Source organism: Falco peregrinus, chromosome 6 (genome assembly GCF_023634155.1).
Source record: "Falco peregrinus isolate bFalPer1 chromosome 6, bFalPer1.pri, whole genome shotgun sequence".
Taxonomy (NCBI): Eukaryota; Metazoa; Chordata; class Aves; order Falconiformes; family Falconidae; genus Falco; species Falco peregrinus.
In genome coordinates, this window is record NC_073726.1 from 74,106,697 (window position 1) to 74,132,445 (window position 25,749).

Here is a 25,749-nt window from a genome sequence, read left to right on the forward strand (position 1 = left end):
CCTGCGAATATATGGCAAGGTGAATGCTTTTTTTTTTCCCCCTCCCCATAAGTTTATTTCTGAAATAAATGTATTTTCTGCTCAGCTAAGTGCAGCACGCAAACGTTGAACAATGAAAGCCAGGGTGAGCTGTCAGTTGAGTGGTGCGTTCTGACGGATCTCCAGCAGGATTGGTGTGCAGTGCACTCCACGGAAAGGTTAACGCAACAGCGCTGGTGGATGTTGCCTGCAGCAGTCTTCCCTGTCAAGAGCCTGTGGAGCTGTATCCAGCTTATGTGGTAGGTGGGATGGGATGCCACCTTGGGTGAGAGTCCCGTATCCCGATGGTGTTCTTAATAGACAGCTGTTACAGTCACCATAAAACCATTCATGGGGACCCTGTGTCCTGGCTGCTTTCTGCCTGCTCCTCTCTTTCACTGTCAGGCATATTGGTTCCAGGAAGGAATTTGTGCAGGCACTAAACTCCAATCTGATTTGTGGTAACTAGTGACAAAGTACCTACTACGAAGTTGCAAATAGGGCTTTAAGCTGTTAGTTTCCAATCGTAACTAGCTCCCTGGCTGTATGTTTAGTTAAGCAAGATGTCCTTTAAGTGAAGTGTACGCACAGGGTTGCTTCAGTCAGATTTCTTCTTTTTTAGTTGCTAAGTGTAATTTGGTAATGAGGTGATAAAGTGCAACAATTTAAGGTATTCTTTAATGTCCTCTCTGTATTCCATAGTGCCATTCATGAACATAGGTTGTTTCATACTGGCTTTTGGTTTGCTGTAATTGATACTTGGGAGTTGCTGTTTATTTAGGGTCAAACCAGGGACAATTTGTTTTACTCCGCTAGATGCAGAGTTGACAATATATATTAAGACTTCTCCCAGAAAATCATTCTAATTATTTTTTCAGAGAATGACTGTTTAATTAAATGAATTAATTCCACTTTTGGCAAAGGTTTCAGTTGCATGGTGAGTGAAATACTAAGTTTTAGTTGCTAACAAGATTCTACCAGAAAAACAAAGATGAAGAGCATGTTCGAATGTCTGGGGGGGGAAATCCAAAATGAAACCTACCAGAAATTATGTTTATAATGAGTCTGAACTTGCCTTACTGATCATTGGCTGCTAAGATCTTAAAAAAAAAATAAGGAAATCTATCATTCAGGCTCATGTGTGCCTAAGCAATACATGTACAGCAGTAGCTGTTGGGTCTTCACAAGTAACAAGCACAGTTACTTGTTTCTGGGAACACCGACGGTCATCATAGGAAGGCAACACGTATGTCTACTGACATATGTAACTGACATACAGTTAATATTTTCCCTGCTGAAATGAGGCAGAAATACATTGTAGCCGAAATTTTCTTCAATCCATAGAGATTGCTGAGGAAAGAGATTGTGCCAGTGTAGAATGGCTGCGGTTCAGCTAGCAAGATGTAGTGTCCTATGTTACAGGTTGAGTTAGGTGTGGAATGAAAGAGATTCGTGGTGCTAAATTACACTGCAGAAGGTAGGACTGAGCAAAGAAACCAGCATCGATGCATTTTAAATAACCAGTTTCAGAGGGTATTGATTACATGGCAGTAAGTACTTCCTGACCGGGAAAAGCAGGAATAGGAGAAAGCTTCTGCTGAAGTTTTTAACATACCCTGACACTTGCCTGTACTGAAAAACATCAGCTGTTGTGAACTCCAAGTGCTCCTTCAGGTTTATTTCAAAGTAAGAAAAAGTTTTTACAGTGAAAACAGTCAGTCAGTGGAACAACCTCTGCCGGGCAGTGGCAGGGTCCTCATCACAGGAGGTTTTCAAGACACAAGTAGCTGGACAGGCTGCTGATCATCTCATCTAGTCTCCCCTTCCCACAAGAGGTTGGACCAGGTCTTTCAAGGTCCCTTCCTATCTGGGCTGTTCTGTCTGCGTGTGGAAGAGTGCTCAACCACGTGGTTTGCTCCTTGTTTGGAAAGGGTATCACCTTCCTCAGTTCTTCCTGCAGGGAACTGTGCCTGCCATTACTATGAAGCTTTTCCTTTGATGTGTCATTAGTCAAATATAAATACTAAGACGGCAATAGTGATCTAGCAGCTTGTAAATGTGAGAGAAGGGAGGCCACGTGGTTCTAGGCTGAGATCAGTCTCAAAGGAGTTGTTAAGGGGAATTCCTGGTAACTGAATTTATCCCAACAGCATTTTACAGTCCTGAAATTAGGGGCTCGATATACATCACCTTCTCGTTCAGAAGACATTAGAGGGGAAATCCAGAACCCTAAAGGGCAAGGAAAGGACCACCCTGGTAACTTTCACCTGGTTCACCAATTCTTTTTTATAAATAGCATAACGATGACATCTGCATTTCTGAGGGTGAGCACCACTTAAAGGGTCCGTGGGAACTGGAAGGGTGGGCAGGGCTGCTCTGCAGGCCTTCTTCCTCAGCCCTGCCCTTCCTGCTCCAGCTCTGGCAGTCACGGGTAGGACTGAAAGCGCCAAGTTCCCGGTAGCAGCAAAAGGCCTCGCTGGTTACCAAATGCCAGGGCTGCAGTAGCGGCTCAGGTTTTTCAAACTTATCAAGGTAATAGCTTAAGCATTCTTTTTATCATCTGTCCCTTTGTACCTAGTACACTCAGGTCACACCCATGTTCAATTTCAGGTCCTGACAGCGTTCAACTTTGAATATATTTTTTTGCCTTTCCAACAACAACAACAAAAAAAAGTATCAGTTTCAATCTAATTCCAAGCCTCAAGATTAAGATTCTACTGTAATTTCTGAATTACCAAATTCCCACTACTTGTGAAATACCTTAAAAATGTTAAACATCTTAAACCAGATTCACTTCTAATTAGACTACAGGTCTGTAGTTGGACTATAAGCCAATTCCACAAGAGAAGGAGAGGAAAAAAGTATTTCTTGAGTGGTGTTTTTTTCTGTACTACCCAAATAAAGTATGACTCTTACAAAGGGAAGAGCTGAGATCGATAAAAGTTGATCGATAAAAGTACTAGATTTAGGTACTTCTGAAAAGCACAGGAGTGGCGATTTTCTATTTGAGTAACAAGCCAGAGAAATCCAGTTCTAAGAGCAACAGATGTATTTTAAAGGGATAACTATGTATAGTATTTCACAAAAATCTCTGTGATTAAGAAGTAATGCAATGTACCAATGCCCTGTTGAAATTCTTCTCTAAAGTACATTCAGGTACTCCAATAGGCTGTAGTAGGCGTAAGTATTGCAGAAACGGGCCACCTCTGCTCCAAGCTGTAGCGACGGTGATGTCCGCGTGGGCTGGCACAACCACCCCCGTGTGACGGAGGCTTTGGCCCAGGCCCAGCCCCAGCAGCAGGATGCTGCAGCAGCCCAGTTCTCCTGATGCCTGGTGCCTCACCCTGGGCCGGTGGCAGCAGCCTCACCAGTGGGAGCTGCGCTCCGGGTGCCGTGCAGAGTGAAGGAGCTGCGGGAGGCGGCGAGTGGCCTATGAGGAGAAACGGGAGGTGAAGGGGTCTTCAGAGATGTACAGAGCTACGGACCACGCAGGTGCTGTATTGCAAAAGGAGGGCAAACTTGGATGACCCTCACAGGAGCAGTGGATAGAGGTTCCCTGTCCTGGTTTCGGCTGGGATGGAGTTAATTTTCTTCCTAGTAGTTAGTACAACGACATGTTTGGGATTTAAGGTAAGGATGATGCTAACAACAAGGGATGTTTTAGTTGGTGCTAATTAGTGCTTACTCTAAATCAAGGACTTTCAGTTGCCCATGCTCTGCCAGTGCGGAGGTGCACAAGAAGGCGGGAGGGAGCAGAGCCAGGAGAGCTGACCCGAACAAGCCAAAGGGGTATTCTGTAACACCAAACATAATGCTGGGTATATAAATGGGGGTGGGGTGTGGAGAGCAGGGGTGAGGTTGGCTGGGACCTGCAATCACTGCTCAGGGACTGGCTGGGCATCCATCAGCAGGTGGCGAGCAGTTGTGTCGCGTGTCACTTGAATTTCTTGGGGTTTATTCCTGTCTCTTGTAGCTCCATGTTAATTGTTGTTGTTGTATGTTACTTTATTTCACTTGTTAACTGTTCTTGCCTCAACCCACGGGTTTTTACCTTTTCCTGATTCTGCTCACCATCCCACAGGGGTGGGGGGAGTGAGCGAGCAGCTCAGCGGTACTTAGTTGCTGGCTGGGGTGAAACCACGACAGTCATTTTTGGTGCCCAGTGTGGGGCACAACAGGTTGAGATAATGAAAAATCTGGCTGCGATGTGTTAGAACAAATCTGTTATAAGCATTCATTATGTTATAGTTTAATAGCTGCTGGTTCACAATGTTGATTTGTTTGCTCTCAGAGTTGTTGCATTTGTTCTTAAAGTTGCATCATGTAGTACCTTACTTGCACTATGTGCTCCCTGTTGTGCTGTTTAATCACCTCTGGGGCCTGGGCTAAGGTTGTAATTTTGTTGTACCTATGAACACTGCTTTCTGGTAAGAGTAAAACTGCTGGGCCTGAGACTAACCTGCTGTTTGTCATCCCCGTACTTGGGGAGCCATCTACCGGAAAAGATTAATAATTCCACCTTTACCCTTTTCTTGGAGAGCAAACCTATAGAGGAGATGTCTTCCCATATCCTCCCCTTCCCCACCAGGCTGATGACAGTAGCATTTGAGAATTGTAAAAATCCTTGCAATGTTAAAACCAGCATCTTGCTGAATATGTTCCAGGTCTTACTTAAGGTTAAACAACTCTTGAAGAATACCACCCAGAGAGCTGCCCCGACGTTGGATAGTTACAAGTGGCAGGGTGTGTGGGATAGTGTGGGCAAGTACCTAGGACAGTGGGCACCTCCACTGTTTTGGAACTTCACCTCTGAACAAGTGCAGAATCTGGAAAAACTTGTAAAATACTTGGAAAAAGTATGAACCAGAGAACCAACCCATGCTGGTTTTAGTCACCCCTATGCACCAGAAGAAATTGACACAAAAGCTAGCTCATTCAGTAGAGGACAAAGCAGGGCCATCACAGGAACAGGAGGAAAAGGCACCAGAGGATAGCTCCTACTCCCCACCTGTATGGACCAGTATCTCCGCTACTAGCAGTCAGCGTTCTTTTGCTGAAGAGAGGGCTTTTACCCATCAGGGATATAGAAGCTACACACCACAGGGTACCCTGTGGCTTCACCTGCAGCACCATGGAGAGGACATGAGGGAGGGGGACAGAAGATCCACCTCAACCCCAGAGGCACAGGTGCATGAGCTGCGAGGAAAAACAGTTACAAATGGGTGTTCTTCCAGGAAAACTGCTGCTCCCGTCTCCAGGGGCCAGTTTCCCAGACAGGGAAGGGCTGATCTTACTCCTGATCCTACGGTGTCCTCGTTTCAGCTGGGATAGACTTAACTTTCTTCCTAGTAGTTGGTATGGTTAAGTGTTTTGAATTTAAGATAAGGATAACGTTAACAACACAGGGATGTTTTAGTTAGTGCTAATCAACGCTTACTCTAACTCAAGGACTTTTCAGTTGCCCATGCTCTGCCAGCGAGGAGGCGCACAAGAAGGCAGGAGGGAGCAGAGCCAGGAGAGCTGACCCGAACGAGCCCCAGGGATACTCCATACCACAGAATGTCATGCTGAGTATATAAACCGAGGGGAGTTGGGCAGGGCCTGCCCATTGCTGCTCAGGGACTGGCTGGGGGTGGTGAGCAATTGTACTGTGCAGCACGTGTATTTCTTCGCATTTCTTTCTCTCTTGTCTCCCTTCTCACTACTATTATTATTATTTTATTTTAATTATTAAACTGTTCTTATCTCAGCCCATGGGTTTTACCTTTTCCCCCCCAATTCTCCTCCCCCTCCTACGAGGGGCAGCGAGTGAGGAGCTGTGTGGTACTTAGTTGCCAGCTGGGGTTAAACCACAACACTCCCAGAGGAGGGAAGGCTGTAAACCTCTTGCTTCCAGTAACACAAAAGGGCTCTTTTCTACCTGCAGCTCTGCCCTTTCAGAGTGGGGACAGTGCCCTGAGAAAGGCGGGGATGAATAACTCCGCCAAGGGATGCACCGACGCCGGCTGAATGTGAGCCATGTGTTCACACAGTGAAGAAAAAGATGAGAGTTACCAGAGAATCGCTCCTGTGGGGGACAGAAGCCCTCACTGCCAACCTGACTTGGAGACACTGCCAAGTTTGTTTCTTACTGGGCGCCCAGATCGCAGGTGTTGCTCAGTGACTGTATGATTCAGAATTTTAAAATAGGTAGAAGTGAGGAAGACTAAGTAGAACCACTGCCTTGGCCCTCAGGAGAGCAGATTTCAGCTTGTTGTGGGATCTGCTTGCCAGGATCCCAGGGAGACTGCCCTGGAAGGCAACGGGGCTCAGGAGAGCTGCTGGATTTCCAAACCTTCTCAAAACACAAATAGCCCATTCCAAAGTGCAAAAGGTTGAGCAAGCATGGCAGAAGACCAGCACAGGTGAACAGAGAACTCCTCAGCTAGGTGAAACACAAAAAGGAGGCACAAGGTAAAAGATACCCAGAACAACATGGGACATAGAATAAACATGCATTTTTTGCCTCGTTTTCACTGGTAACATTTTCCCTCCGACCTCCCAGGTCCCCAAGCCTACTAATAGTCTGGGAGTAAAGCAGTAGAGGAAAGTGGTACAGATCACTTCAGCCAATTGGTCACACACAATTCCACATGACTGGATGGGCCGCACTGAGGGATGCTGAGGAAGCTAGTAGAGGTCGGTGCAAGGCTGCTATCATTTCTGAAAGGACTTGGAGGGTGGGGGAGGATCCTGACAACTGGGAAGAGGCAGCTATCTCACCAGCTTCAAAAAGAAGGGCCTAAGGCCTTAACATGCAGTCAGCTTCATCTCAGCCCTCAGAAGACTTACAGAGCAAATACTCCCCGAAGACATCTTCAGACACATGAAGGTGATTGGGAACAGCCAGACAGATCTATCAGAAGCAAAGCATACCTGATCAACCAGGTGGGCTGAGGCAGCTGCCTGTGTGAATAAGAGGGTAGCAATGAATGTTGTATACCTTGACTCTAGCAAGGCTTTTCGCATGATTGCCTGTAATTTCCTTACAGCTAAAAATATCAGTGAGATAGAAGCTGGATAAATGTACAATAAGGTAAGCAGAAAGTTGTCTGGACCACCTGGTTCAAAGAGTTGTGATCTGTGGTACGAGGTCCAACTGGTGGCCATTTACTACTGGCAACACTCAGTTCGATACTGGGGCCATTACAATTTAGGGTCTTCACTAACAATCTAGACACAAGGATGGAGTGTGCTCCAGCCAGTCTGCAGGTGATACTGAAGCTGGGAGAGCTGTTGATACACTGGAGGGCAGGGCTGCTATTCAGGCTGGACACATGGCCTGACAGGGACCTCTAAGTTAAAGGTAAAAGCACAGTCCTGCACCTGGGATGGAGTAACATCACACAACAGTACAGGCTGGGGCCAGACTGACTAGCAAATAGCTTTGCAGGAAAGGACCCAGGTTCCCAGTAGATAACAAGCTGAACACAAACCAGCAGTGTGCCTCTCCAGCACAGCCAACCGCATAGTAGACCATATTAGCAAGAACATAACCAGCAGTTTGGAGGAAAGACTCTTCCCGGGTATTCAGCACTCATGAGATTACAGCTGCAGTGCTGGGTTAAGTTCTGTACATCCCAGTAAAAGAAACATACTGATACACTGGATTGAGTCTAGCAGAGGACTACCAAGCTGCATAGGTGTGCAGAGAGGAGAAACAGAGAACTGGAATACTTCCAGATTAAAAAGAAAAAAGCTGGAGGTGAGGAGGAGTGATTGTTGTCTTCAACCACCTAACGGAAGAGCATAGCAGCAATAGGGCCAGATATTTCTCAGATGAGCACAGTGGTAGGACAAGAGGCGACACACAAGTTGCAACCCAGGAAATAACAATTAGCTCTAGGAAGTGTCCTTTTTTTAAAATTTATTTTTTAGTCACGAAGGTGGTCAAACACTGGAACAGGTGCTGAGAGGGGTGTGCAATCTCCATTCTTGGGGATGGACAAAACCAGACACAACCCTGAGCACCCTGTTTCAGCTGGACCTGCTCTGAGCAGGAGGATGTATTAGATGATCTCTGAAGTCCGTTCCAGGCTGCATGATTCTGGAATAGTGTCACTATATGCTACACTTCCAAAAGAGTTTAAAACGCAACACAGTAATTACTTACATTTTGTAGTCATTGCTGTATCGTGCTGTACGCACTGGTTATTTTGATATGAAGCATTTTTCCCTTGACTATTGACTTTTTTCTAGATTTGAGGGTTTTAAAGATACTTGTTTCCATTTGTTTTTCTTAAAAAAAAAAAAGGCACAAAAAATACCGTTACTAAAACACAACTGAACTTACACATTGCGTTGCACATGGAGAAGCAAACATGATTAGATCCTAAACGTAGTCTGTAAAAGTCAGTCAACAACTACTGGTTGGTCATCTCCACCTGCCTGAATCTTAAGCTTCTTTGCTTTTAAGTTAGAACCACAGTTAGGTCGTTTATGCTGCTGAGACTTCTTCACCACTGAATCTTGAACAGTCTTTGAAATAGTCTGACCGTCTTCGCTGCTTCCTTTTGAATTCGAAGATTGAGATGGTTTGTCCTGTAAGTTATAAACAATTCTATTAAAATTCTAACATTGTTTTTCTTCTTTTTAGTGTTCCTGCACAAGAGAGGATACTTATGAGGTCCATTTTAAATCCTGTTGATTGCATTACTATGAAAAATATATTGAGCAGATACCAAACCATTAAAATGAACTATAATGGAAAAGATATCTATATAGCAAGTCAGTACAGATATAAATACCTTGTAAACACTTTTCTTGTTTGTTATCCCTTCTATAGTTATGATGTGTGCCTCATTTCTCAGCAGACCTGCTTTTGGTCCTGTCTTCAGGTAGGATATTGTAGCGAATGCTGTGAAGCTGAAGTCTTCCCTGCATAAATTAAATCAAGTGTTACAAGGAAAGGTTGGAGAATGAGATAGCCTAGACCATGCAGCTGGAAAATGCGACACATTAACCCTTCTGATGGATGTTCCAAATAGCAGCTTCATTCTGCTTTACCTATTCAAGTGGATAGTTAATTTAGAGTGAGTCTGGTCAACACAGAATTGTGGACACACACACAGACACACACACAGACACACACACAGACACACACACAGACACACACACAGACACACACACAGACACACACACAGACACACACACAGACACACACACAGACACACACACAGACACAATTCAGTCTGTTGGAATACATGGAGGAAAATAAGGAAAACTAAATGTAATAAGTCATCTGTTCACCCTCTTAAGAGTATAAAAAAATCAGCTGTACAAACAGATGCCAAAAAAAACTTAAGACAAAAATAAAAGAATGAAATATTTGATTTGTACATATTCTTGAAACTTCTAAAACTATATGAAAACACAAAACACGTACCCCACAGACAGCCACATTACAAAAGGAACACTCATTTTCACTATGCTTTCTTAAAATTTCTGAGTACCACTTTCCACGTTAGTCAGCTTGTCCTGACTTAGACTTCATCTGGGCAACCCCATTTGCTTTGCTTATCCGTGGAATGTAAATGAGACTGCATGTAAACAGAAGACTTCTCCAAAATGAAGCCTGCTGCAGATTTAAAGATTCAACCCAAACACAGGAGACCCCAGCTTTCTAAAAGTGCAAGAGATGCAGCATTTCAAATGTTCCTCCAACTTCTGTTTTAACATTTTGAAGTAGAAATATAGTAGTCTTTTGATATTTTTCCAAAATACATTTTGATTTTTTTAAAAATACATTAAATGCATCTGAAATAAAGGCTAAAAATGAGACTATAAAACGCATCTGTTAATATTATACAAAAGTAACATGATAGTAAAGAAAAATTACTACTAAACGTTAAAAAAAGAAGTAATCATCTTACATACTTCAGATACTGCTGCAGCAGTAAATGGACAATAATTCTCTCCAGTTCCTCTCGAGGGTGCTTTGGTGGAGTAACTTCAGCTACCCTGAATTTTGATACACCTTTCCCGGACCACGCATCGATTAATTTCAGTGGGGTGAGTTTCTCGCTCATGTTTTCAGCTTGCTCAAGTATCTTGATTAGATCCCTGCAGTACCCTGTTATATCCATTTTCTCACATGCTACAAATAAAAGTGAAGTAATAATATAGATAGCAAGTTATTTATAGTTGTTTAAATAGCATCCATATATATGTTAGGTGTACACATATATATTCACTTCTGTGTATTTATTTATATATATATATATATAGTATAACATTTGTAAGGTAGCTACTATGTCACTCTGCAGCTAGATTCCTTTTCCTCACCCATAATATTTATTATGGAAAGATTAGAGAACAAAGAAGACTTGAAGAATATAAGCAAGACACAGACAAAATTAGTCAAAAAAAAGTATTAATTTCATTATACAGATTAGCTTCATTGTGAATAATTATTCTGAGCACTAACATATCCATTTAGTCCATCACGATGACACTTCTACTGCAGATAATTACCTCAACTGCCTCTTCCAATACTAAGAATTAAGTACTGAAAAACTATTACTACTGCTAGGTTTCCTCAGACCTTGCTTATATATCAAAAGGCCCTGAGGGTGAACCAGCAGCAAACAGGATATATTTCAACTATATTTCATCACATGACTCCTGTGAGTCTTAGGTACAAGCCAGCTCCATACTCTTCTCAGCCTCCGATTCCAGTATAAATTTCAGCTAAGCCCCATTTCCAACTAGAAGACAGCAAGACATTATCACTCACATGATTTTGCAAAACAGTTTTATTATATAGATATTAAATGTATAAAGAAGTGAAGTATCTTTTAGTCTACTTCACCCCCAAAAAACATACAGGGCAACAAAGGCTAGTTATGAGAACAGCTTTGAATAGAGTTGTTCCTAAGGTTTTCAAGTGTTGATCACAACATCATCCAAATGCTTTGCAACAGGTATGTGGCATGTGGAGATGTTATTTTCCAGATATTAGAAGAATTCACCTTGTCCTAAAAGAAATTTAAGGGGGGTTTGTGTGTCCAGTTAGAGATGCCCAAGACCAACATTTTTCAGTACTCCTCTCAGAGCTTTCTGGCTTTATATGGCATTTCCTTTGTCTAAACCACAGCTCTCACTTAGTAAGCGCAGCAACAGGTACACTTCGTGCATTTTCAGAGACTTAGGGCTTTCTGGATGGGTACTAAAATGACAGTTAAAGCAGTCAATGATCACCCATGAAAGTGTAGTTTAAGCTAGCTACCCAATGCTGCCCAGGATGTCTGTGGGCAAAGCAGCAGAAGAATTTATGCCCCGAAACCATGTTCTACTGAAACCATCCTCCTTTACGATGCAGCATGTCTTGTTTCAGCTCATCTCCCAAATTCCCTCTATGTCTGGCCCGTTTGCCTTCCCTCTTAGGATCCCAACTGTCTTCCAAAGCGAAGGCACACACTAGACAGGCATTGTTAGAGCTAACACACAGCAAAATCCTGAATTAGTGTGCTCAGTTGTTCTGCACAACTGTCATGCACAGTCCTGCCACAGGTACGTCTCATGAGTGTGCAGCACTGAAATCCTCAGAGATTTTACCAGGCAAGCTGTAAGCGGACAGGTACAAACTGTGCCTTCTCAGAGCCTAAGTGTGAACAGTTTGGCACACAGAGAGCAAGAGGTTCCTTCTCAAAATAAAGCTTTCACACCCAAAATTCTGGAACAAAATCTGACACATACTAGGAACTTTTTAAAACGGGTAAGCCAATCTCCCCCTTGCCCCAGCTTCACTTTTGGGAACAGTTGAATGGCTGAGCCTGAAAGATACTGAAGTGTTTGGCCTCAGGTAAAAAGCTAAAGCAGAAAGAAGCCTGCTGAACACCTTGAACTTGGCAACACTAAGCTACCAAAACCTGATGTTCATAAAATCTGTACCTTGGAAACAGGCAGTATTATGAGTACACTTACAAGAGTTGCTCACAGATTCTCTAACCTAGACATGTCTGAAAGCCAACCTTCTCTATCTTCTCTGTCATTGGTTATAAAACCAACTTACTTACAGTTCTCTCTACAGCAGTTATCACACATTCTGTTGCAGTTTGCAGAATCCCATACTTCATCAAAATGATGGGCTATGAGGACCCGGCGACATCTGAGAGAACAGAGAGCAAAGAGGGACTACAGAATGTGTGTACACCTGTGTTATAAATCACAAAAGTATCAAAAAGAAGGGCCCTTGGGTCAGCTCATATCTGAAAACACGCATGAAGAATTATTTCTGGAAAAATCAGAAAATAAATACTGCAACACAGTATACCCTGTCAGTTATGCTAACAGGAACAACTAGTAGCTTTCAGTAATAGTAAACACTACAGTAGGAACAATTTGGTTAAAGCAGAAAAGTATAATCTGCAATCTCAAGAGAATGAAAAAAGTCATGAAAAGTCATAAGAATATGAACTAATTCTTAAGACCGATGACCACATAGGCTATATTGAATGCACAGGTTGTCCACAACATAGATACAAGTGTTTTCCATCAAGTATTCCAAATAGCATTAAGCATGTGGATTCCTGTATGGCCATTAAACACTGGTACCACAGAGTAAAAACAAAGCATTCCAGTTTTTCCTCTGAATGGAATTTGAAATTCAGTGTTTGTTGACAGATATTTCACCTCAATGTAACTGCTTCCAGAACTTTATCCTGAAGCTGGCAAGCAACTCAGCAACATCGAGTTACGTGCAAGAGTACACATACTGAGCAGCCAAACCACAAACTCCAAACCGCAGACTCTGTTACACTAGTAGTGTAACACTATAGTGTGACAGGGGGTTTTGTTTTGTTTGTTGATTTTGTGGGTGGTTTTGTTTGGTTGTTTTGTTGGGGTTTTTTTTCTAAATGCCCTCTAAAATACCCAAGAATATTAGCCTATTTAAAAACTGAGCAACCAAGCCACCATAATAACTTACTTCTTCATATTCTGGCAGTAAGACACCATATCATACAGCTTCTCTTGCCCTACATTTTCCATCACTACCATTGAGCTGATTCTGAATATATCTCCAAAACCATAATACAAAATGCAGTCAGCTTTTTGGTCATCTCTACCTGCAATGCATTAAACCAAAAAAATTTAGAAAAGATTTATTTTAAGCACAGCATTTTCTGGTACAAATTCCACTTTTATCTGCATGGGCTTCTGCAGCCCGTATATAGAGAACACACGACTGTAACAGAGTATCAAGCATAACCTATTAGCCAATAGAACACAGCATGATACATACTAGAAATAAAATAGATTTAGAACAGTATTCTAACAAATACAGAATCAAGCAAACTGAAAATACTACACAATGAAGATTTTTACTCCAACAACCAAAATAAAATACTACCATCCTACAGAAAGTCAATGAAATCACTATTTTCTCACCCCAACACCTCTTGGAAAATCCTAGCCAAATACATCTTAAAGCCTAATTCTTATTTGATTAAAAACGACATTGTGACCTTCAAATAACTTATTAGGTATTAATGATAATAAATAAAGAACTAGGTATGATTTAACAAACAAAATATTCTGTTTAAAACCAACTGTGCCTTCTATAGATAACCTAGATCACCTCTTCCTTCCCACTGCCCATTCCTCCCAAGGACGTGCTGATGAGTGCTCCCCTGCTGTTTACAAGATCCAGAGAGTAGAAAAGGTCTAAACCCCTAAACTTTTAAAAAAGTTGAACATGTAACAAAAAGGAATTACTTCACTTGGATGGGCAGTCAAAGGGAAAAAGGAAGGTTTCATAAACTAAGTAGCATGTTCAGGCAAACTAGTAGCAGTGCTCAAGTAATCCCTCCCCAGAAGAATCTCTTTTAAATTAAGTCATGAAAAAGAAACACAAATTCTCGCTTTAATAATCCAAAACTGATAAACACTGTGATCAACTGTTGCAGCACCTATATGGTCCTTGTCTCACCACTTCAGTATTTATAATTCCTGTTACCTCTAGCACTATCCAAAGTAACCAGGTTCTAGTGTAAACAGATGCAAACTCCCACAAATTTGATGACTGATGTATTTCTTAGGCCAGCATTAAGGCCAATTCCTATCATACAGGCATAGTTAAGATCTCAGCCAGTTGCCCCTCAATGTCCTTAAAAACCTTTCCTCCACATAGATTCAAATTGGTCTTTGAAAAAGTAATAATGCACAAGGTCAAAAAACCCAGAATAAAACACCACAAAACCTTTTCTTTTCCAGCTATAACAGCTATTTAGTGCGGCTATACATTGATCAATCCTTTAAATTCCCTGCTCCAGACTCCCTATCCTACCTGTATTTCTGTGGCCACCGAAATTCATACAGTGATTAGACATAACCTTGAGACAATCTGAGTAAATCACACATCCCAGTAGCAATGTGCAAAATAAATAAATAAATAAATTCCTTTCTGTAACATACATCTGATCAGTCAATGACATGTTATGAAATTATTCTGGTAAGCCACAGATGTAAAAAAAAATAATCAAATAATTAAAAAATTGCCGAGTAAAGGGCTATGTACCCAGCTAGTCTTTGCTATACTGCAGTACAGAGGCCTGAGATCATGCACGTAGTTTATATTTGCTTTAAAGCCTCTTTACAGAGGCAGAGTGGAATTATACACTTTGGAACATGTCTCAAAGACAAGACACTTTACACAAATGGCTGAAATCAAAGTACAATTTTATTTGCTTAAAGGATGTAAATGGTGACTTTGCAAAAGACTTTTCCTACAATACCTGCACGTCCACTCTCTTGGTAGTAGTTCTCCATGGATTTGCTCATAGAATGATGAATTACAAACCTCACATCAGGTTTATCAATTCCCATGCCAAAAGCAACAGTTGCCACTACAACCTGAAAAAAGATTAAGAAACCATCAAGGTACCAAAACACCATTTGTTTACGTAAGATATAAGTCTATGAAAAGTATTTACTTAACCTGGATTTGATTTGCTGCCCATCCTTTATGAACTTTTGTCTTATATTTAGCATCCATGTTTGCGTGGTAAGTCCCCGCCTTGATTCCCAGTTTCTGCAAACTCACAGTTACTTGCTCAGAATCCTTCTGAGAAAAACAGTAAACAATTCCTGCACAAAGGAGAGATGCCTTATTGTAATGTCTTTTTTAAAAACCCCAAAATCTCCAATACTTAAAAACAACTTTGAAAGTTTTATTAACTTAGAAATAAATAAATAAACAAACATTAAACAATCTTAGCGCCTACTCAGTCTGCAGTATTGGTAGCCATGAAGGGAACTTCAATTATGAGCTTTGACTCGTAGGCTAAAGAGAAAATACGGCTGCCAATCCACATAATCATGGAAGTGTTCTATTAATCTTCAAGGAAGACAATGGTTATTAATACTTATGTAAAGGAGTGCTGTTCCTTATGACATCTTACTTGATGTTTCAAATGCTTTTTGTCATTAGTCAGTCTGGGCTAAATCAAGGATTACACACAAAGCCATGCGATCTGTGATCATCTTTGCGCAGTTCGTACTCCAGGAGCTGGTCACCACAGCCACAGAGTTCCACAGCAGAGACAGGGTCAGACTGCTGCTCTGGAAAATTGGTTCTGCTGCCTTTGTAATACGGCTCTCCTCTTTATTTGCACTACATAATTTGTTGGTTACGTAAAGTCCAACTTCTTCCTTATTTGCACTACATAATTTGTTGTTACATAAAGTCCAACTTTTACAGTTCTGCTTCCATCACAAAAGTGCAATTCACCCCACCACAGACCCATTCTGGGCACTGAATAATACATGAATCTTATGTTCCAATGTGAAAAAGAAGTGTTAAAGATAGTAACTATCCTGACACAGATACTAAATGACATATGCATGATTTAAGAACATATAGATAACATATAGATAAACATTTTTGAGCACAATCTTAAGAATTTGTTATACTTACCTATGTAAATATTGTTCTATATACATCAACATTATATTTCAATACTTCAGAATATGTAAGTAAACTGTAAACATTTAAGCACTAATGAATGAACAGAGTAATTATTCAAGGTAAAGATCTTACTAAACTTCATTTCTTCTAATGCTGAATCTTTAAGGCTGAATTTCTCTACATGTTTCAGTATCATTTGAAAACATACCTTTAACGCTGAAGATTATAAAAAAAAAAAGTGCTTTTTTTTTTTTTGACACTTTTTACCTGAGAGTCCTTTGTATCTTCCATTAATGATCTTAACAATGTCCTCAATGAAATCTTCACTATTTGAAGGCTTATGCCGAACCTCAAAAAATAATATGCATATGCCAGAGAGTTCTTCAAGCGGGCACAGTCTGTCAAACAATCCTATTATTCTACTTCTACCAGTACAACAAACACAATAACTATTCTGCCATTTAACAAAAATTACTATATTCTTTTTGTGTACAGCCAGATTACATCTCAAAAGTCAACAGAAAAACAATAACAAAACCACAAGTTTTCCTATGAAGAACAATAAAAGAACCTGTGGCTAATCTGAAAATACAACACAGCACAATAATTCACAACTTTTTGCAATCATATGAAATATTCCAACAGGTTACAGCAGCCTGACCCTGCTACCTATCTCTCCCCTGTACACAGTCCTATCTGCTAAGCCTTGCTCACAAAGACAGAGGACCCCAAGTTTCTTTACAGAGGCAGCAAGTTCAGCAAGATGAGGTAATGAAAGAACACCATCATCCAGTTGAAAAGCTATTTATTATTAAAATGTGTAACTCAAAATCTATTATAAAATTCATCAGCTATACCTTACATAAGGCAACATGACTGTGATGCAGTCAAACAGGTAATAAGACATACCTCATAGTAAAGATTGGGCCGGTTGAAAGAAGCAGTGAAGGTAATGCACTTCTGAACATGCAAAATTTTCTGAGCATCCTTTAAAACATGATTTGTAGCAGTTGCTGTCAATCCAATCAAGGGAGCATTGGGAAACTGTCTTTTCAAGATACCAAGAGACTTGTAATCTAAGCAAAAAAAAAAAAAGGGGGGGGGGGAAGATTTCTCATATCACAGATCCAAAGTTAAAAAAGGTATTCGTGTAGATAGTACTAGATAGGCTAATACTGCAATAAGCGTTACTACTGATCAATTTACTACAGAACTATTTTATATATCCAAATGAAGTAATAAGAAGGTTGCACTTATCAAAATAGAAGCTTTCTCTTCTAGCTGAATTTTACAGAAGCAGCCACAATTCAGAACGCAAAACATACTGAAATAGAAGTTCTTAAAAAGTTAGAAAAATGTAAGTGGCATCACAATAACAAACATTCAGGTTATTTTGCAGGTCTGTTTTTACAAACACAGCTTTGGTAATAAACAAGCAATGTGAATTTGGATACACAGACCAGACTGTACTACAGAAAGAGTTTAAAGGCTCAGTGCTGACAGTCACTTGCTGCCTTAGAACAGAAACGCAGCCAGAGGTAAGTATCCAAATTCCACATTGCCAGTTTAACTGGCATGACTCTTTGCTCAGGAACCATTTTTTAACAAAACTACAAAGGTTGACTTTACAGTTACTATGGCTTCAAATCAGGTTTTCTTTCAAAGGCAAAGAAACAGTAACCAGTAAGTAACCCTCTTCTGCAACCGAGGGGAAAGAGACTGATAGGAAACAGACTAAGGCACTTTCTTTCCCTGCAAGTCAAGGGTGTTTGTTTCAATTTGCTTTAGAAGCAATTAAAATGTATTTCACAAATTTACAAAATGCTCTACCTCTGTCAACCATAGTGTTAGTGAGTAGTGTACAGAATGACACTTTTTCACACAGCAGTAGATTAAAGATGACTATAGTCCATATTAAAGATGGCAGCCAAAAACTCTGCTTTTTAAGCTCCAATTAAAGTAAACTGAATTAGGAGTTCTTCAGATTACTGATAGCAACACCTACACTGAAAATCACCTCCATGTGCATGAACTTAGCTTCTGGACAAGGATATAGTAATTTGTGACTTAAATTTGAAGTCCTTGAGCTAACACAGCTGCTTGCCACACTCTAAGTATCTACTTAACACACGAAGAAAGCACCTGGCTTTATTTCAGGCCTAACTCATTATTTATTGATGCCCAAATAACCCTGCAAACTGCATTTCTAATGAGCGTACCAGGCCTGAAGTCATGGCCCCATTGACTACAGCAATGGACCTCATCTACAGCAATGCGAGCAAGACACCCTGCTTGATAAGCTTTCTCTAGCTTTGACATGAACATTTTGCTTTTTGCAATCTTCTCCGGGGTCACATAAATGAGCTTCAGTTGTGAATTTCTGTTTAGCATTTCGGTATGAACCCACTTCACGTGTTCCTGTTCAAAACAAAAGGAGAAATCAGGGGCTAACAAACTAGGACAACACACTGAAGTTGCTTAGCGTTAGGATCCTTAAGAGGTTATTAACAATTCATAAGGGTAATTAATAGAAACTGATTAACATTTTATATATAATGATCTTCTAGAGTAGTGGTAAATACTGTGTAACAGTTTGTTTTAATACTAAATACCTGCCACAGGGCTTTGAAAAAGCAAGCTATTGAATATTTGTCTTTGCTTCATCACGTGGTATCAGTATTTTCCCAATAAGTCATGATGTACCAAACATGCCTGTGGTACTACAAGTGTAAAATAGTTTCTTGCACACAACTGTAGCCTTTGCTACTGAATTTTCAAAGTGTTCTACATCAAAGCAAGCTCCGAGTTTGGCACATTGCATTAAGCCACTAACCTATCAAATCCAGTGTTACAAGCAAGTTAACGACCATGACCGCCATGTCATGAAAATAAATTTCACTGTAAAAAGCAATTGACTCATAACAGACTGGGAAATAAGTTGCTTCCTGGCCTCTGGATCAGACAGCCTACCATCCTAAAGTAAGATAAATAATTATATCTAAAAGCCTGCACTGCTCAACATGTTACTAGTGGAAAAAAAAAATAATCACCTACTCCAATCTTCTTTTAAATCTAGAAACTGACTAAAGATCTGCAGACCAGCCAAAGGTACTTCACATCCTCTTAACAGCCCCATTAAATCTATTTATTCCTTGTATTGGTTTACATGTGTTCTTGCCATTAAAACAAGAATGCGAGATGCTTATTCACGTTACCAGTATCACAGCATCTAGCTGCCAAGATACTGTTAATAAAACAGCACTAGCTGATTAAAACCATGCCATTCGCTCAGTTTTCATAAAGAATATACACAGAAGCAAGATGCTGGCACACACACCATAAAAACCGTGAAGACTTGGCAGTTAAACATACCTTACTGCTGGAGGCATTTAACAAAGTTGCAGAAACACCAAGCTGTTCCAAAACCATGAGCTGATCTTCCATAAGTGATATCAAAGGACATATCACGAGTGTGAAACCTGGAACAATCAATTGTTGTACAAACTGAACAGTCCAGATGTCACAAATGTCTCCTCTGATATTTTTTACTAATGCATCAGCCCTAGCCCTGTTTTGAAAGAACTGCCAAACGTGAGCTTATGCTTCCTACACAGTGGCAGATCCCCCTCCTAGAAGGCTGACAAGCAAGTGCTTGGTCACATAAGGATACTTCTTATCAACTGCCCATGACACCCACCTTCTCTTACAATCTAGATCACAAACTAATGAGCTGCAATGAGTATCAGAACTAATATACAAAAAGTAAGCTGGATTCGGGTATATGCCACAAGGTGCTAACCTACCATAAAACAAAGCAATACTAGGTATTGGTAAATTCAGTCTTTGTAAATAAGTGAACTTCCATGCAATTGGATGGGTTATTTTTCAAAAACAAGCTTAAAAACTAGAACTATACACTTATTTTAGAAAATGAATATGCAAAGTCACTCCTAAATAATCCGAAGCTAAAACTTTAGAGTGGAAGAGACAAATAACAGATGTCCATACTTTAATAAAAAATGTACAGTCTGTATATTGAATTAAAAAGGAAAGAAAGGAAGAAAAAAACAGTAACAAACTTTTTAAAAGTTCTTTCAGTGATTAATAATACAATGTATCAAGAGGAACCTAGATAAATTATTTAAATCTAAATCGCATCTAAAAGGCACGTTATTTTAAAGCTGTTATTGCTCCTTACGAAAAATATAAAGTGAGCAAAGCAAATTTTTCTAGTAAATCTTTTTCTCATACTTCTGCTTTTCCCCGCCCCTCACTGTGATATTAGACACCAATACAGTTAATTTTCCAACTCACTATAAAAAGGAGAAAATAAATCCAATTGTCTATATATCACCTTTTCTTCCCTTTCATACATACCATCAGAACAGACAGCTGGTAACTGATAGCAAAGGCTCTTCCCACCACCTGTAGGCATGACAAGAAATATATCCTTTCCCGCCATTGCAGCATTTACTGTTTCAAGTTGCAAGTTCCTAAACTTCTGAAGTTTAAATTTGCTCTGCAGTGCAGTTTTTATCTTGTCATACCATGGAAAATCTGTTAAGGGAAAAAAACCCATCCCAAACATTTCATAACAACATTAAGATAAAAGAAGGAGGGGCATTTTATGTATAAAATAACTAAGTCTGGAAGCGACACAATTTTAAATCAGGGAGAGTGTTCAAAGATTCAATAATGGCACACAAAAAGCTATAGTCAATCTGAGTCTGTATAAACCAGTTTTTAAGGTGGACCTTTGAAAACCCTATGAAGTGTAAACACAATCCACCTCCAGACTAAAGGCTGTCATTGCACATAAATGTTAACTAACACAAAAAACTCACAAACAGATTAAGAATTTCAAAGTGCTAATGATCAAGTTAACTGAGTGGTCCAAAATTAAATGGAAATGAGAAGCCCACCCTGAAAATAAAAAACCCCAGACACTGAGCTCTATAACATTTACCCAAATGCTTCCCTCATACAAATGCAGTGATTACAAATAGTATAATGAAGGCAGGGATACAATTTTTTTCCATATATTCCAGTGATAATAAGCATTTATTAAAAAAAGGGAGGGGAGAGGAAGTTTAATCCTCCCCAAAACAATCACCCCAACATGTTTATAATAGTTTTTTCTTTCCTTCAATAAAGAGCTAAAGATGGCATAATTTAAAGAGATAATACTGTAAAAAATTAAATTCTAGATGCATCAGGAGGCATATTAACGTTTTTCATATTATTAAAACTCAAATGCAGAAAAACTGTGGGAACACCGGACTACGCCTCATGCAATGAAGAATTAACTTTGGGACTTGAGGTGACATTGCTGCCTGATTTACAAAGAACACAGCAAAGATCCAGGGCTCTCTGAAACCAAGAAAAACCTCCCACTGAGTTCAGTGAGCTTTATACTGGAACCAAATTTAGCTACTGCTCTTATTCAACATGTACGCAACATCTGATTGCAAAGATGTTAGTTTTTAAAGCACAGGAGGAAAGAACTAGGCACAAAGCTACCCAAATCATACAACAGATACAGGCAGAAATTAACAGTGCATTTCCAAATTGCAAGCAAAGTAAAAGAGATGGTGGAAAAATAATAAAAATATCTGAATTTAATTTGGCTAGCCATAACATGGTCAAGACCCACCAACTATCCAGGACTTCAGTTAATGTTTAACTTGAAAGACAGCATCTCCAAAAGAACAGCAGCCCTCATACCACCATGAGGCACTTGCCACTTCGACTAACTCTACCATACTTATGTATTCTATGTTACTTTCGGCAGCCCACATCCATCTAATTTGCATTAATTTGGTAAGACAGTGAGGCTGCATCACCCATGGCATGGCAAACACAACCAGTGTCCTACCCACTCAAGCAAGAAGAAACACAAAGACAGCAAGAAGTAACTTCGAGAATGAAAAAATGTTATTATTAAATCCTGAAAAAATCCAGAGTAATTAGTTTTAGAATATAACCAGAGAATATAAGTATTGTGATATATCCAGATTTACTCTGGGATTCTTAGAGCAAATCAAATACAGTTGTGACTTTGCAACAAGCAAAGAATAAAAGTATCTATAACACGCTATTCTTGTGATAATTCTGCCTAGAATAACTCAGGTTAGTATTTAGGAACGTCTGGGGAGTTAAGTGCAAATAGTACCCGGTGTAATTAAGATGGCAGACCACCCAGCTGAACAAAATGCAACAGGAAAATATCACTATCCAAACATAACTCTGTATGAACACATTTTCCCCTTACTGAATTAGTTTACTTCTATATTAGAATATTTGAATTTGACTCTGTAAACCTTTTTTGTTCCATGCCTCAGCTGAGGTTTCGGTGTCTTTACTTCCGCCTGCCTCCAAGTCTTCTGAGGACTGCTTTATCAGACTCTTCACTCTCATCTTCTTTTGAATGAGTTCCTGTTGTTTATCCACAAGCTCCTGAATCTGCATCTCCACTGCTTGCAGCTCATTTTCGATGGAAGCCAGTACCTCCTCTAGTACTGAAAGGAAAAGCAAGGTGATGGCAGAATAGAGACTACAGTTAACAGGCTAATTCAGTTTTCAATGGTATTTTAATTTATTGATTGAAAACGATCAAAATTAAACAGAAAACAAAAGCATCTAGAGAAACGGAGCCTAACAGGTTCGCTGATAAGATTATAGCATTTAATACTGTATATGCCATGTAAAAACACTTAGCAAGGCTTAACAATGTATTTGTTATATTAGTAGGTCATACATACACAGGTATACTGTAAGTTATCATCTCCAATATCACGTATGAGAGATATGCAAAACTATCTTTGCCTGTGTTGATTAATAAGGAAAAAAATATAGCACACTCCAGCTTCTCAAAAGCAGTGCCTTTCCAGAGAAACACTTGAAATTATTTTATTTTCTGCAGATGCATGTTAAGCAGCAAAAAGCATTGTGCCCCTGGCCTGAGATCAAATCTGCAAGTGTTACAACAAAGACAAGTACTCCAGCCAATTCCAGGATGGGCAAAACATTAGAACATCTTTAATAGAAAGCATTTACATGTAAGCTGCAACACTAAATTCAGAAAATAAAGGTCTTTTGAAGATGGAAATAGGATCCACCCAGATCTCCCTCCTATGCAGAACCAGAGGATCTGCTGAACATCACAGTTTTAACACTTCTGTGAACATAAGCCATTCTTCACATCTGAAAAAACTGAAGTAACACAAAAGCAAACAAGCAAACAAAAGCTTGAGTTACATAAGTGAACCTTTGGCAGGAATTTGCCTCTTTACATCCTCGCATGCATCTGTGTGACTTACAGGTTGTGTTCTAGAATCCAGTCCCCAGAGTTTAAAAGAATAATACATACCACAGCATGTCAAGTGTGTATCACCTCCGCCCCGGAAAATAAGAGATTTTGTTCAAAGCATAGTAGATATGATAACATACTGAAGGAAGCAAAAATGTATGATATGGAAAAAGATATCTCCATTACATGTGGCACAAAATGGGGACAACAGTAGCCCACTGCTACTCAGCAGGGAAGGGTTGAAAGTATCTTAAAATATGAAGCATATTTTCAGAATATTAAAACCCAAGTAATTTCCTTGACGAACCTGCTTTTGTTTTAGTTCTTATCCAAGGAACAAAAAGTTATCCAGTAAAAGAACTTTTGCTTCAGATCTGAAGTACAATAGCACAGACCCCACAAACTCTTTTTTGTATACATTAAATTCATATAAATATCAATCAATAACATCAGGTGACTGTGTCTGTTAGCTAAAAGATAGCAAAATGAACATATTACATACTAATTTTTTATTACCTGCAACAGCTGTCATCTTTGGAGATTAGAGGATGTTATCCTTAGGAGATCTTATTTGATCAAGCAACTATCACTATGAATAAAATAAAAAAAGTATTAAAAATGATTTAATGAGTAATCCTTCTAAAACTTAGAAAAAAATTTATTGCAAGAGATTTTTCATCAGTATAGGAGGTGTTAATGTAACAGATTAAGTACTGGTTCATTTAGTCGGCCTATATAAATACGCTCAAGTAAATGACACACTTTGTTTCCTCCTACAAAGGAGACACAACCAATTCCTAAGGCTTCAGCTCACCAGCCTTCTAGATGAAACCAAGTTAATTTTGACTAAGTCATAAATTTCCTGCAAGAGACATGGTCTAATATAGAGCAGTCATTCACCTACCTTTAATCTATCTTTTTTTTTGTTTCTTCAAAGACTATTTTACAGAAAAGTCTGAACAAATTATATTGTACCCTTTAGAAAAGCAGCCATCATAACACCTAGCGGAACACTTCCAGGAGGAAGTAGTTTGGTTCAGAGAAGGGGATTGGTTTTCATGTGATCATCAGTGAGATGAACTTAGAATTGTATTTATTGGCTAACTTTTTGAACAGCATCCTTTGTTGTATTACATGCTAACAATACAAGACTCAAGAAACTTAATATTCTCTCACTCTTCTTGAATTCTGAGCTATTTATTATATACATAGGAGCCAAATCTGAGGGAAAGTGAAAGGGAACAAATTCAGTCATAACATATATTTCCTTGTGTTCCCATAAGGGGGGGGCAGGGGGGCACACATTAAAAAAAGGGGGGGGGTGTACACATTAAAAAGAATGTGTGCATAAAACACTGACTCTGTCAGAAGAGGTTATAGTCAAAAATAAATTAAAGGCCCATACTTTACAAAGAAGTTGATTACTGTATAACTCAGCAGCATCCAGGTTATGCACATAATCTGAGTTAAGCAGTTCTGTCTTTATACCACCTGCAGAAATACATTTGAAAATATTAGTCTCTCCAAAGTACAGAGCAAACAGGGATATCCCAAAAAATCAGTAGGCATGGATAAAACACACTGTAAGTGTAATACACTACTTCTACACCCCGCAGCAACCACAAACCTCACAAATATTACTAGGCTGATCGCTCAGGAAACACGATATTTTCTTATCCAAGGAATGGGAAGAGAATGGAAATTACCTATGAAAGTATCCCTATATGCTGCTTATGCTCCAAACATCTTTAACTCCAGCCTCTAAAAGCAGTAGCTCCGCATACCTTACAATTAATTCTATACCACCACTGCCAATAAAGACCCTCAATTACTATTTGCTTCCTTAAAACCCACTTCTCCTAAGAAACTTAACACGCTTCCTCACCCCGTCTTCCATCAGGCTCCCCACTCAAACTCCTCATTCCCAGCTCTCAGAAGCGATGTTAGAGAGCGTTATCAAACCAAGAGCCCTTAAATCAAAGAAAAAAAGCGACAATAATTACCCAGAGGTGTCACCTCAGCGGTAGTTTAACCGGGTAACAACTCCCCCAGCCGGCCGTGAAGCCACCTTAAAAAGCCCCACCTCTCAGTACGAAAGGAGAACCCAAGCCAGACCGAAAGCAGAGAGAACCGGTCACACCGGCCGCCTCAGCGTCCGCCAAGTGCAAGCCGAACGCGGAACACCGGGGGCACCCCCCGCCCCCGGGTGGAAGGCCCGAGCAGGAAGCCCCCCGCGGTGGGCTGCGGTGCGGGCCGGGCCGCGCCGCGGAGGAGCAGTGGGACGGGGGACGCACGGGCGGAGGGCGCCGCGCCGGGCAGACCCGGCCAGACCCGGGCAGACCCGCGCGGCCCCGGCCCCGGCCCCACCGCGCCTCGTTCCCTCCCCCCGCCCCCGAACGGCGGGTTAGTGCCGGGGCGCCACGGCTGCTGCCCACTCCCACCTGGACGGAGGCTCCCGGGCCCCGCCCCCTCCCCG

At 40.3% G+C, this 25,749-nt stretch overlaps 1 protein-coding gene across 6 annotated transcripts; it reads right to left on the reverse strand.

Moving 5' to 3' along the window:
* Positions 1–27: 27 nt before the first annotated feature.
* RECQL (RecQ like helicase) lies at positions 28–25,749 on the reverse strand. Of its 6 annotated transcripts, none has more exons than XR_001227094.3 (17): positions 25,277–25,614; positions 24,679–24,764; positions 23,790–23,862; positions 22,285–22,482; positions 20,342–20,521; positions 19,337–19,443; positions 18,184–18,382; positions 16,874–17,040; positions 16,232–16,313; positions 14,996–15,144; positions 14,793–14,910; positions 12,986–13,124; positions 12,075–12,166; positions 9,934–10,153; positions 8,805–8,934; positions 8,351–8,598; positions 28–3,448 (listed from the first exon to the last, which is right to left on the reverse strand). XR_001227094.3 is itself a non-coding variant. In XM_027790461.2 (16 exons), exons 3-16 carry the CDS (start codon positions 23,803–23,805, stop codon positions 8,410–8,412), a joined length of 1,986 nt encoding a protein of 661 aa, XP_027646262.2. In that variant the 5' UTR covers positions 23,806–23,862; positions 24,679–24,764; positions 25,715–25,749; the 3' UTR covers positions 8,301–8,409. The 6 variants fall into 6 exon arrangements, 3 of the variants coding, with proteins under 3 accessions (XP_027646262.2, XP_013156765.2, XP_027646263.2); XR_003555591.2 differs by lacking the exon at positions 28–3,448 and adding an exon at positions 3,461–6,913; XR_003555590.2 differs by lacking the exon at positions 28–3,448 and adding an exon at positions 6,946–6,963.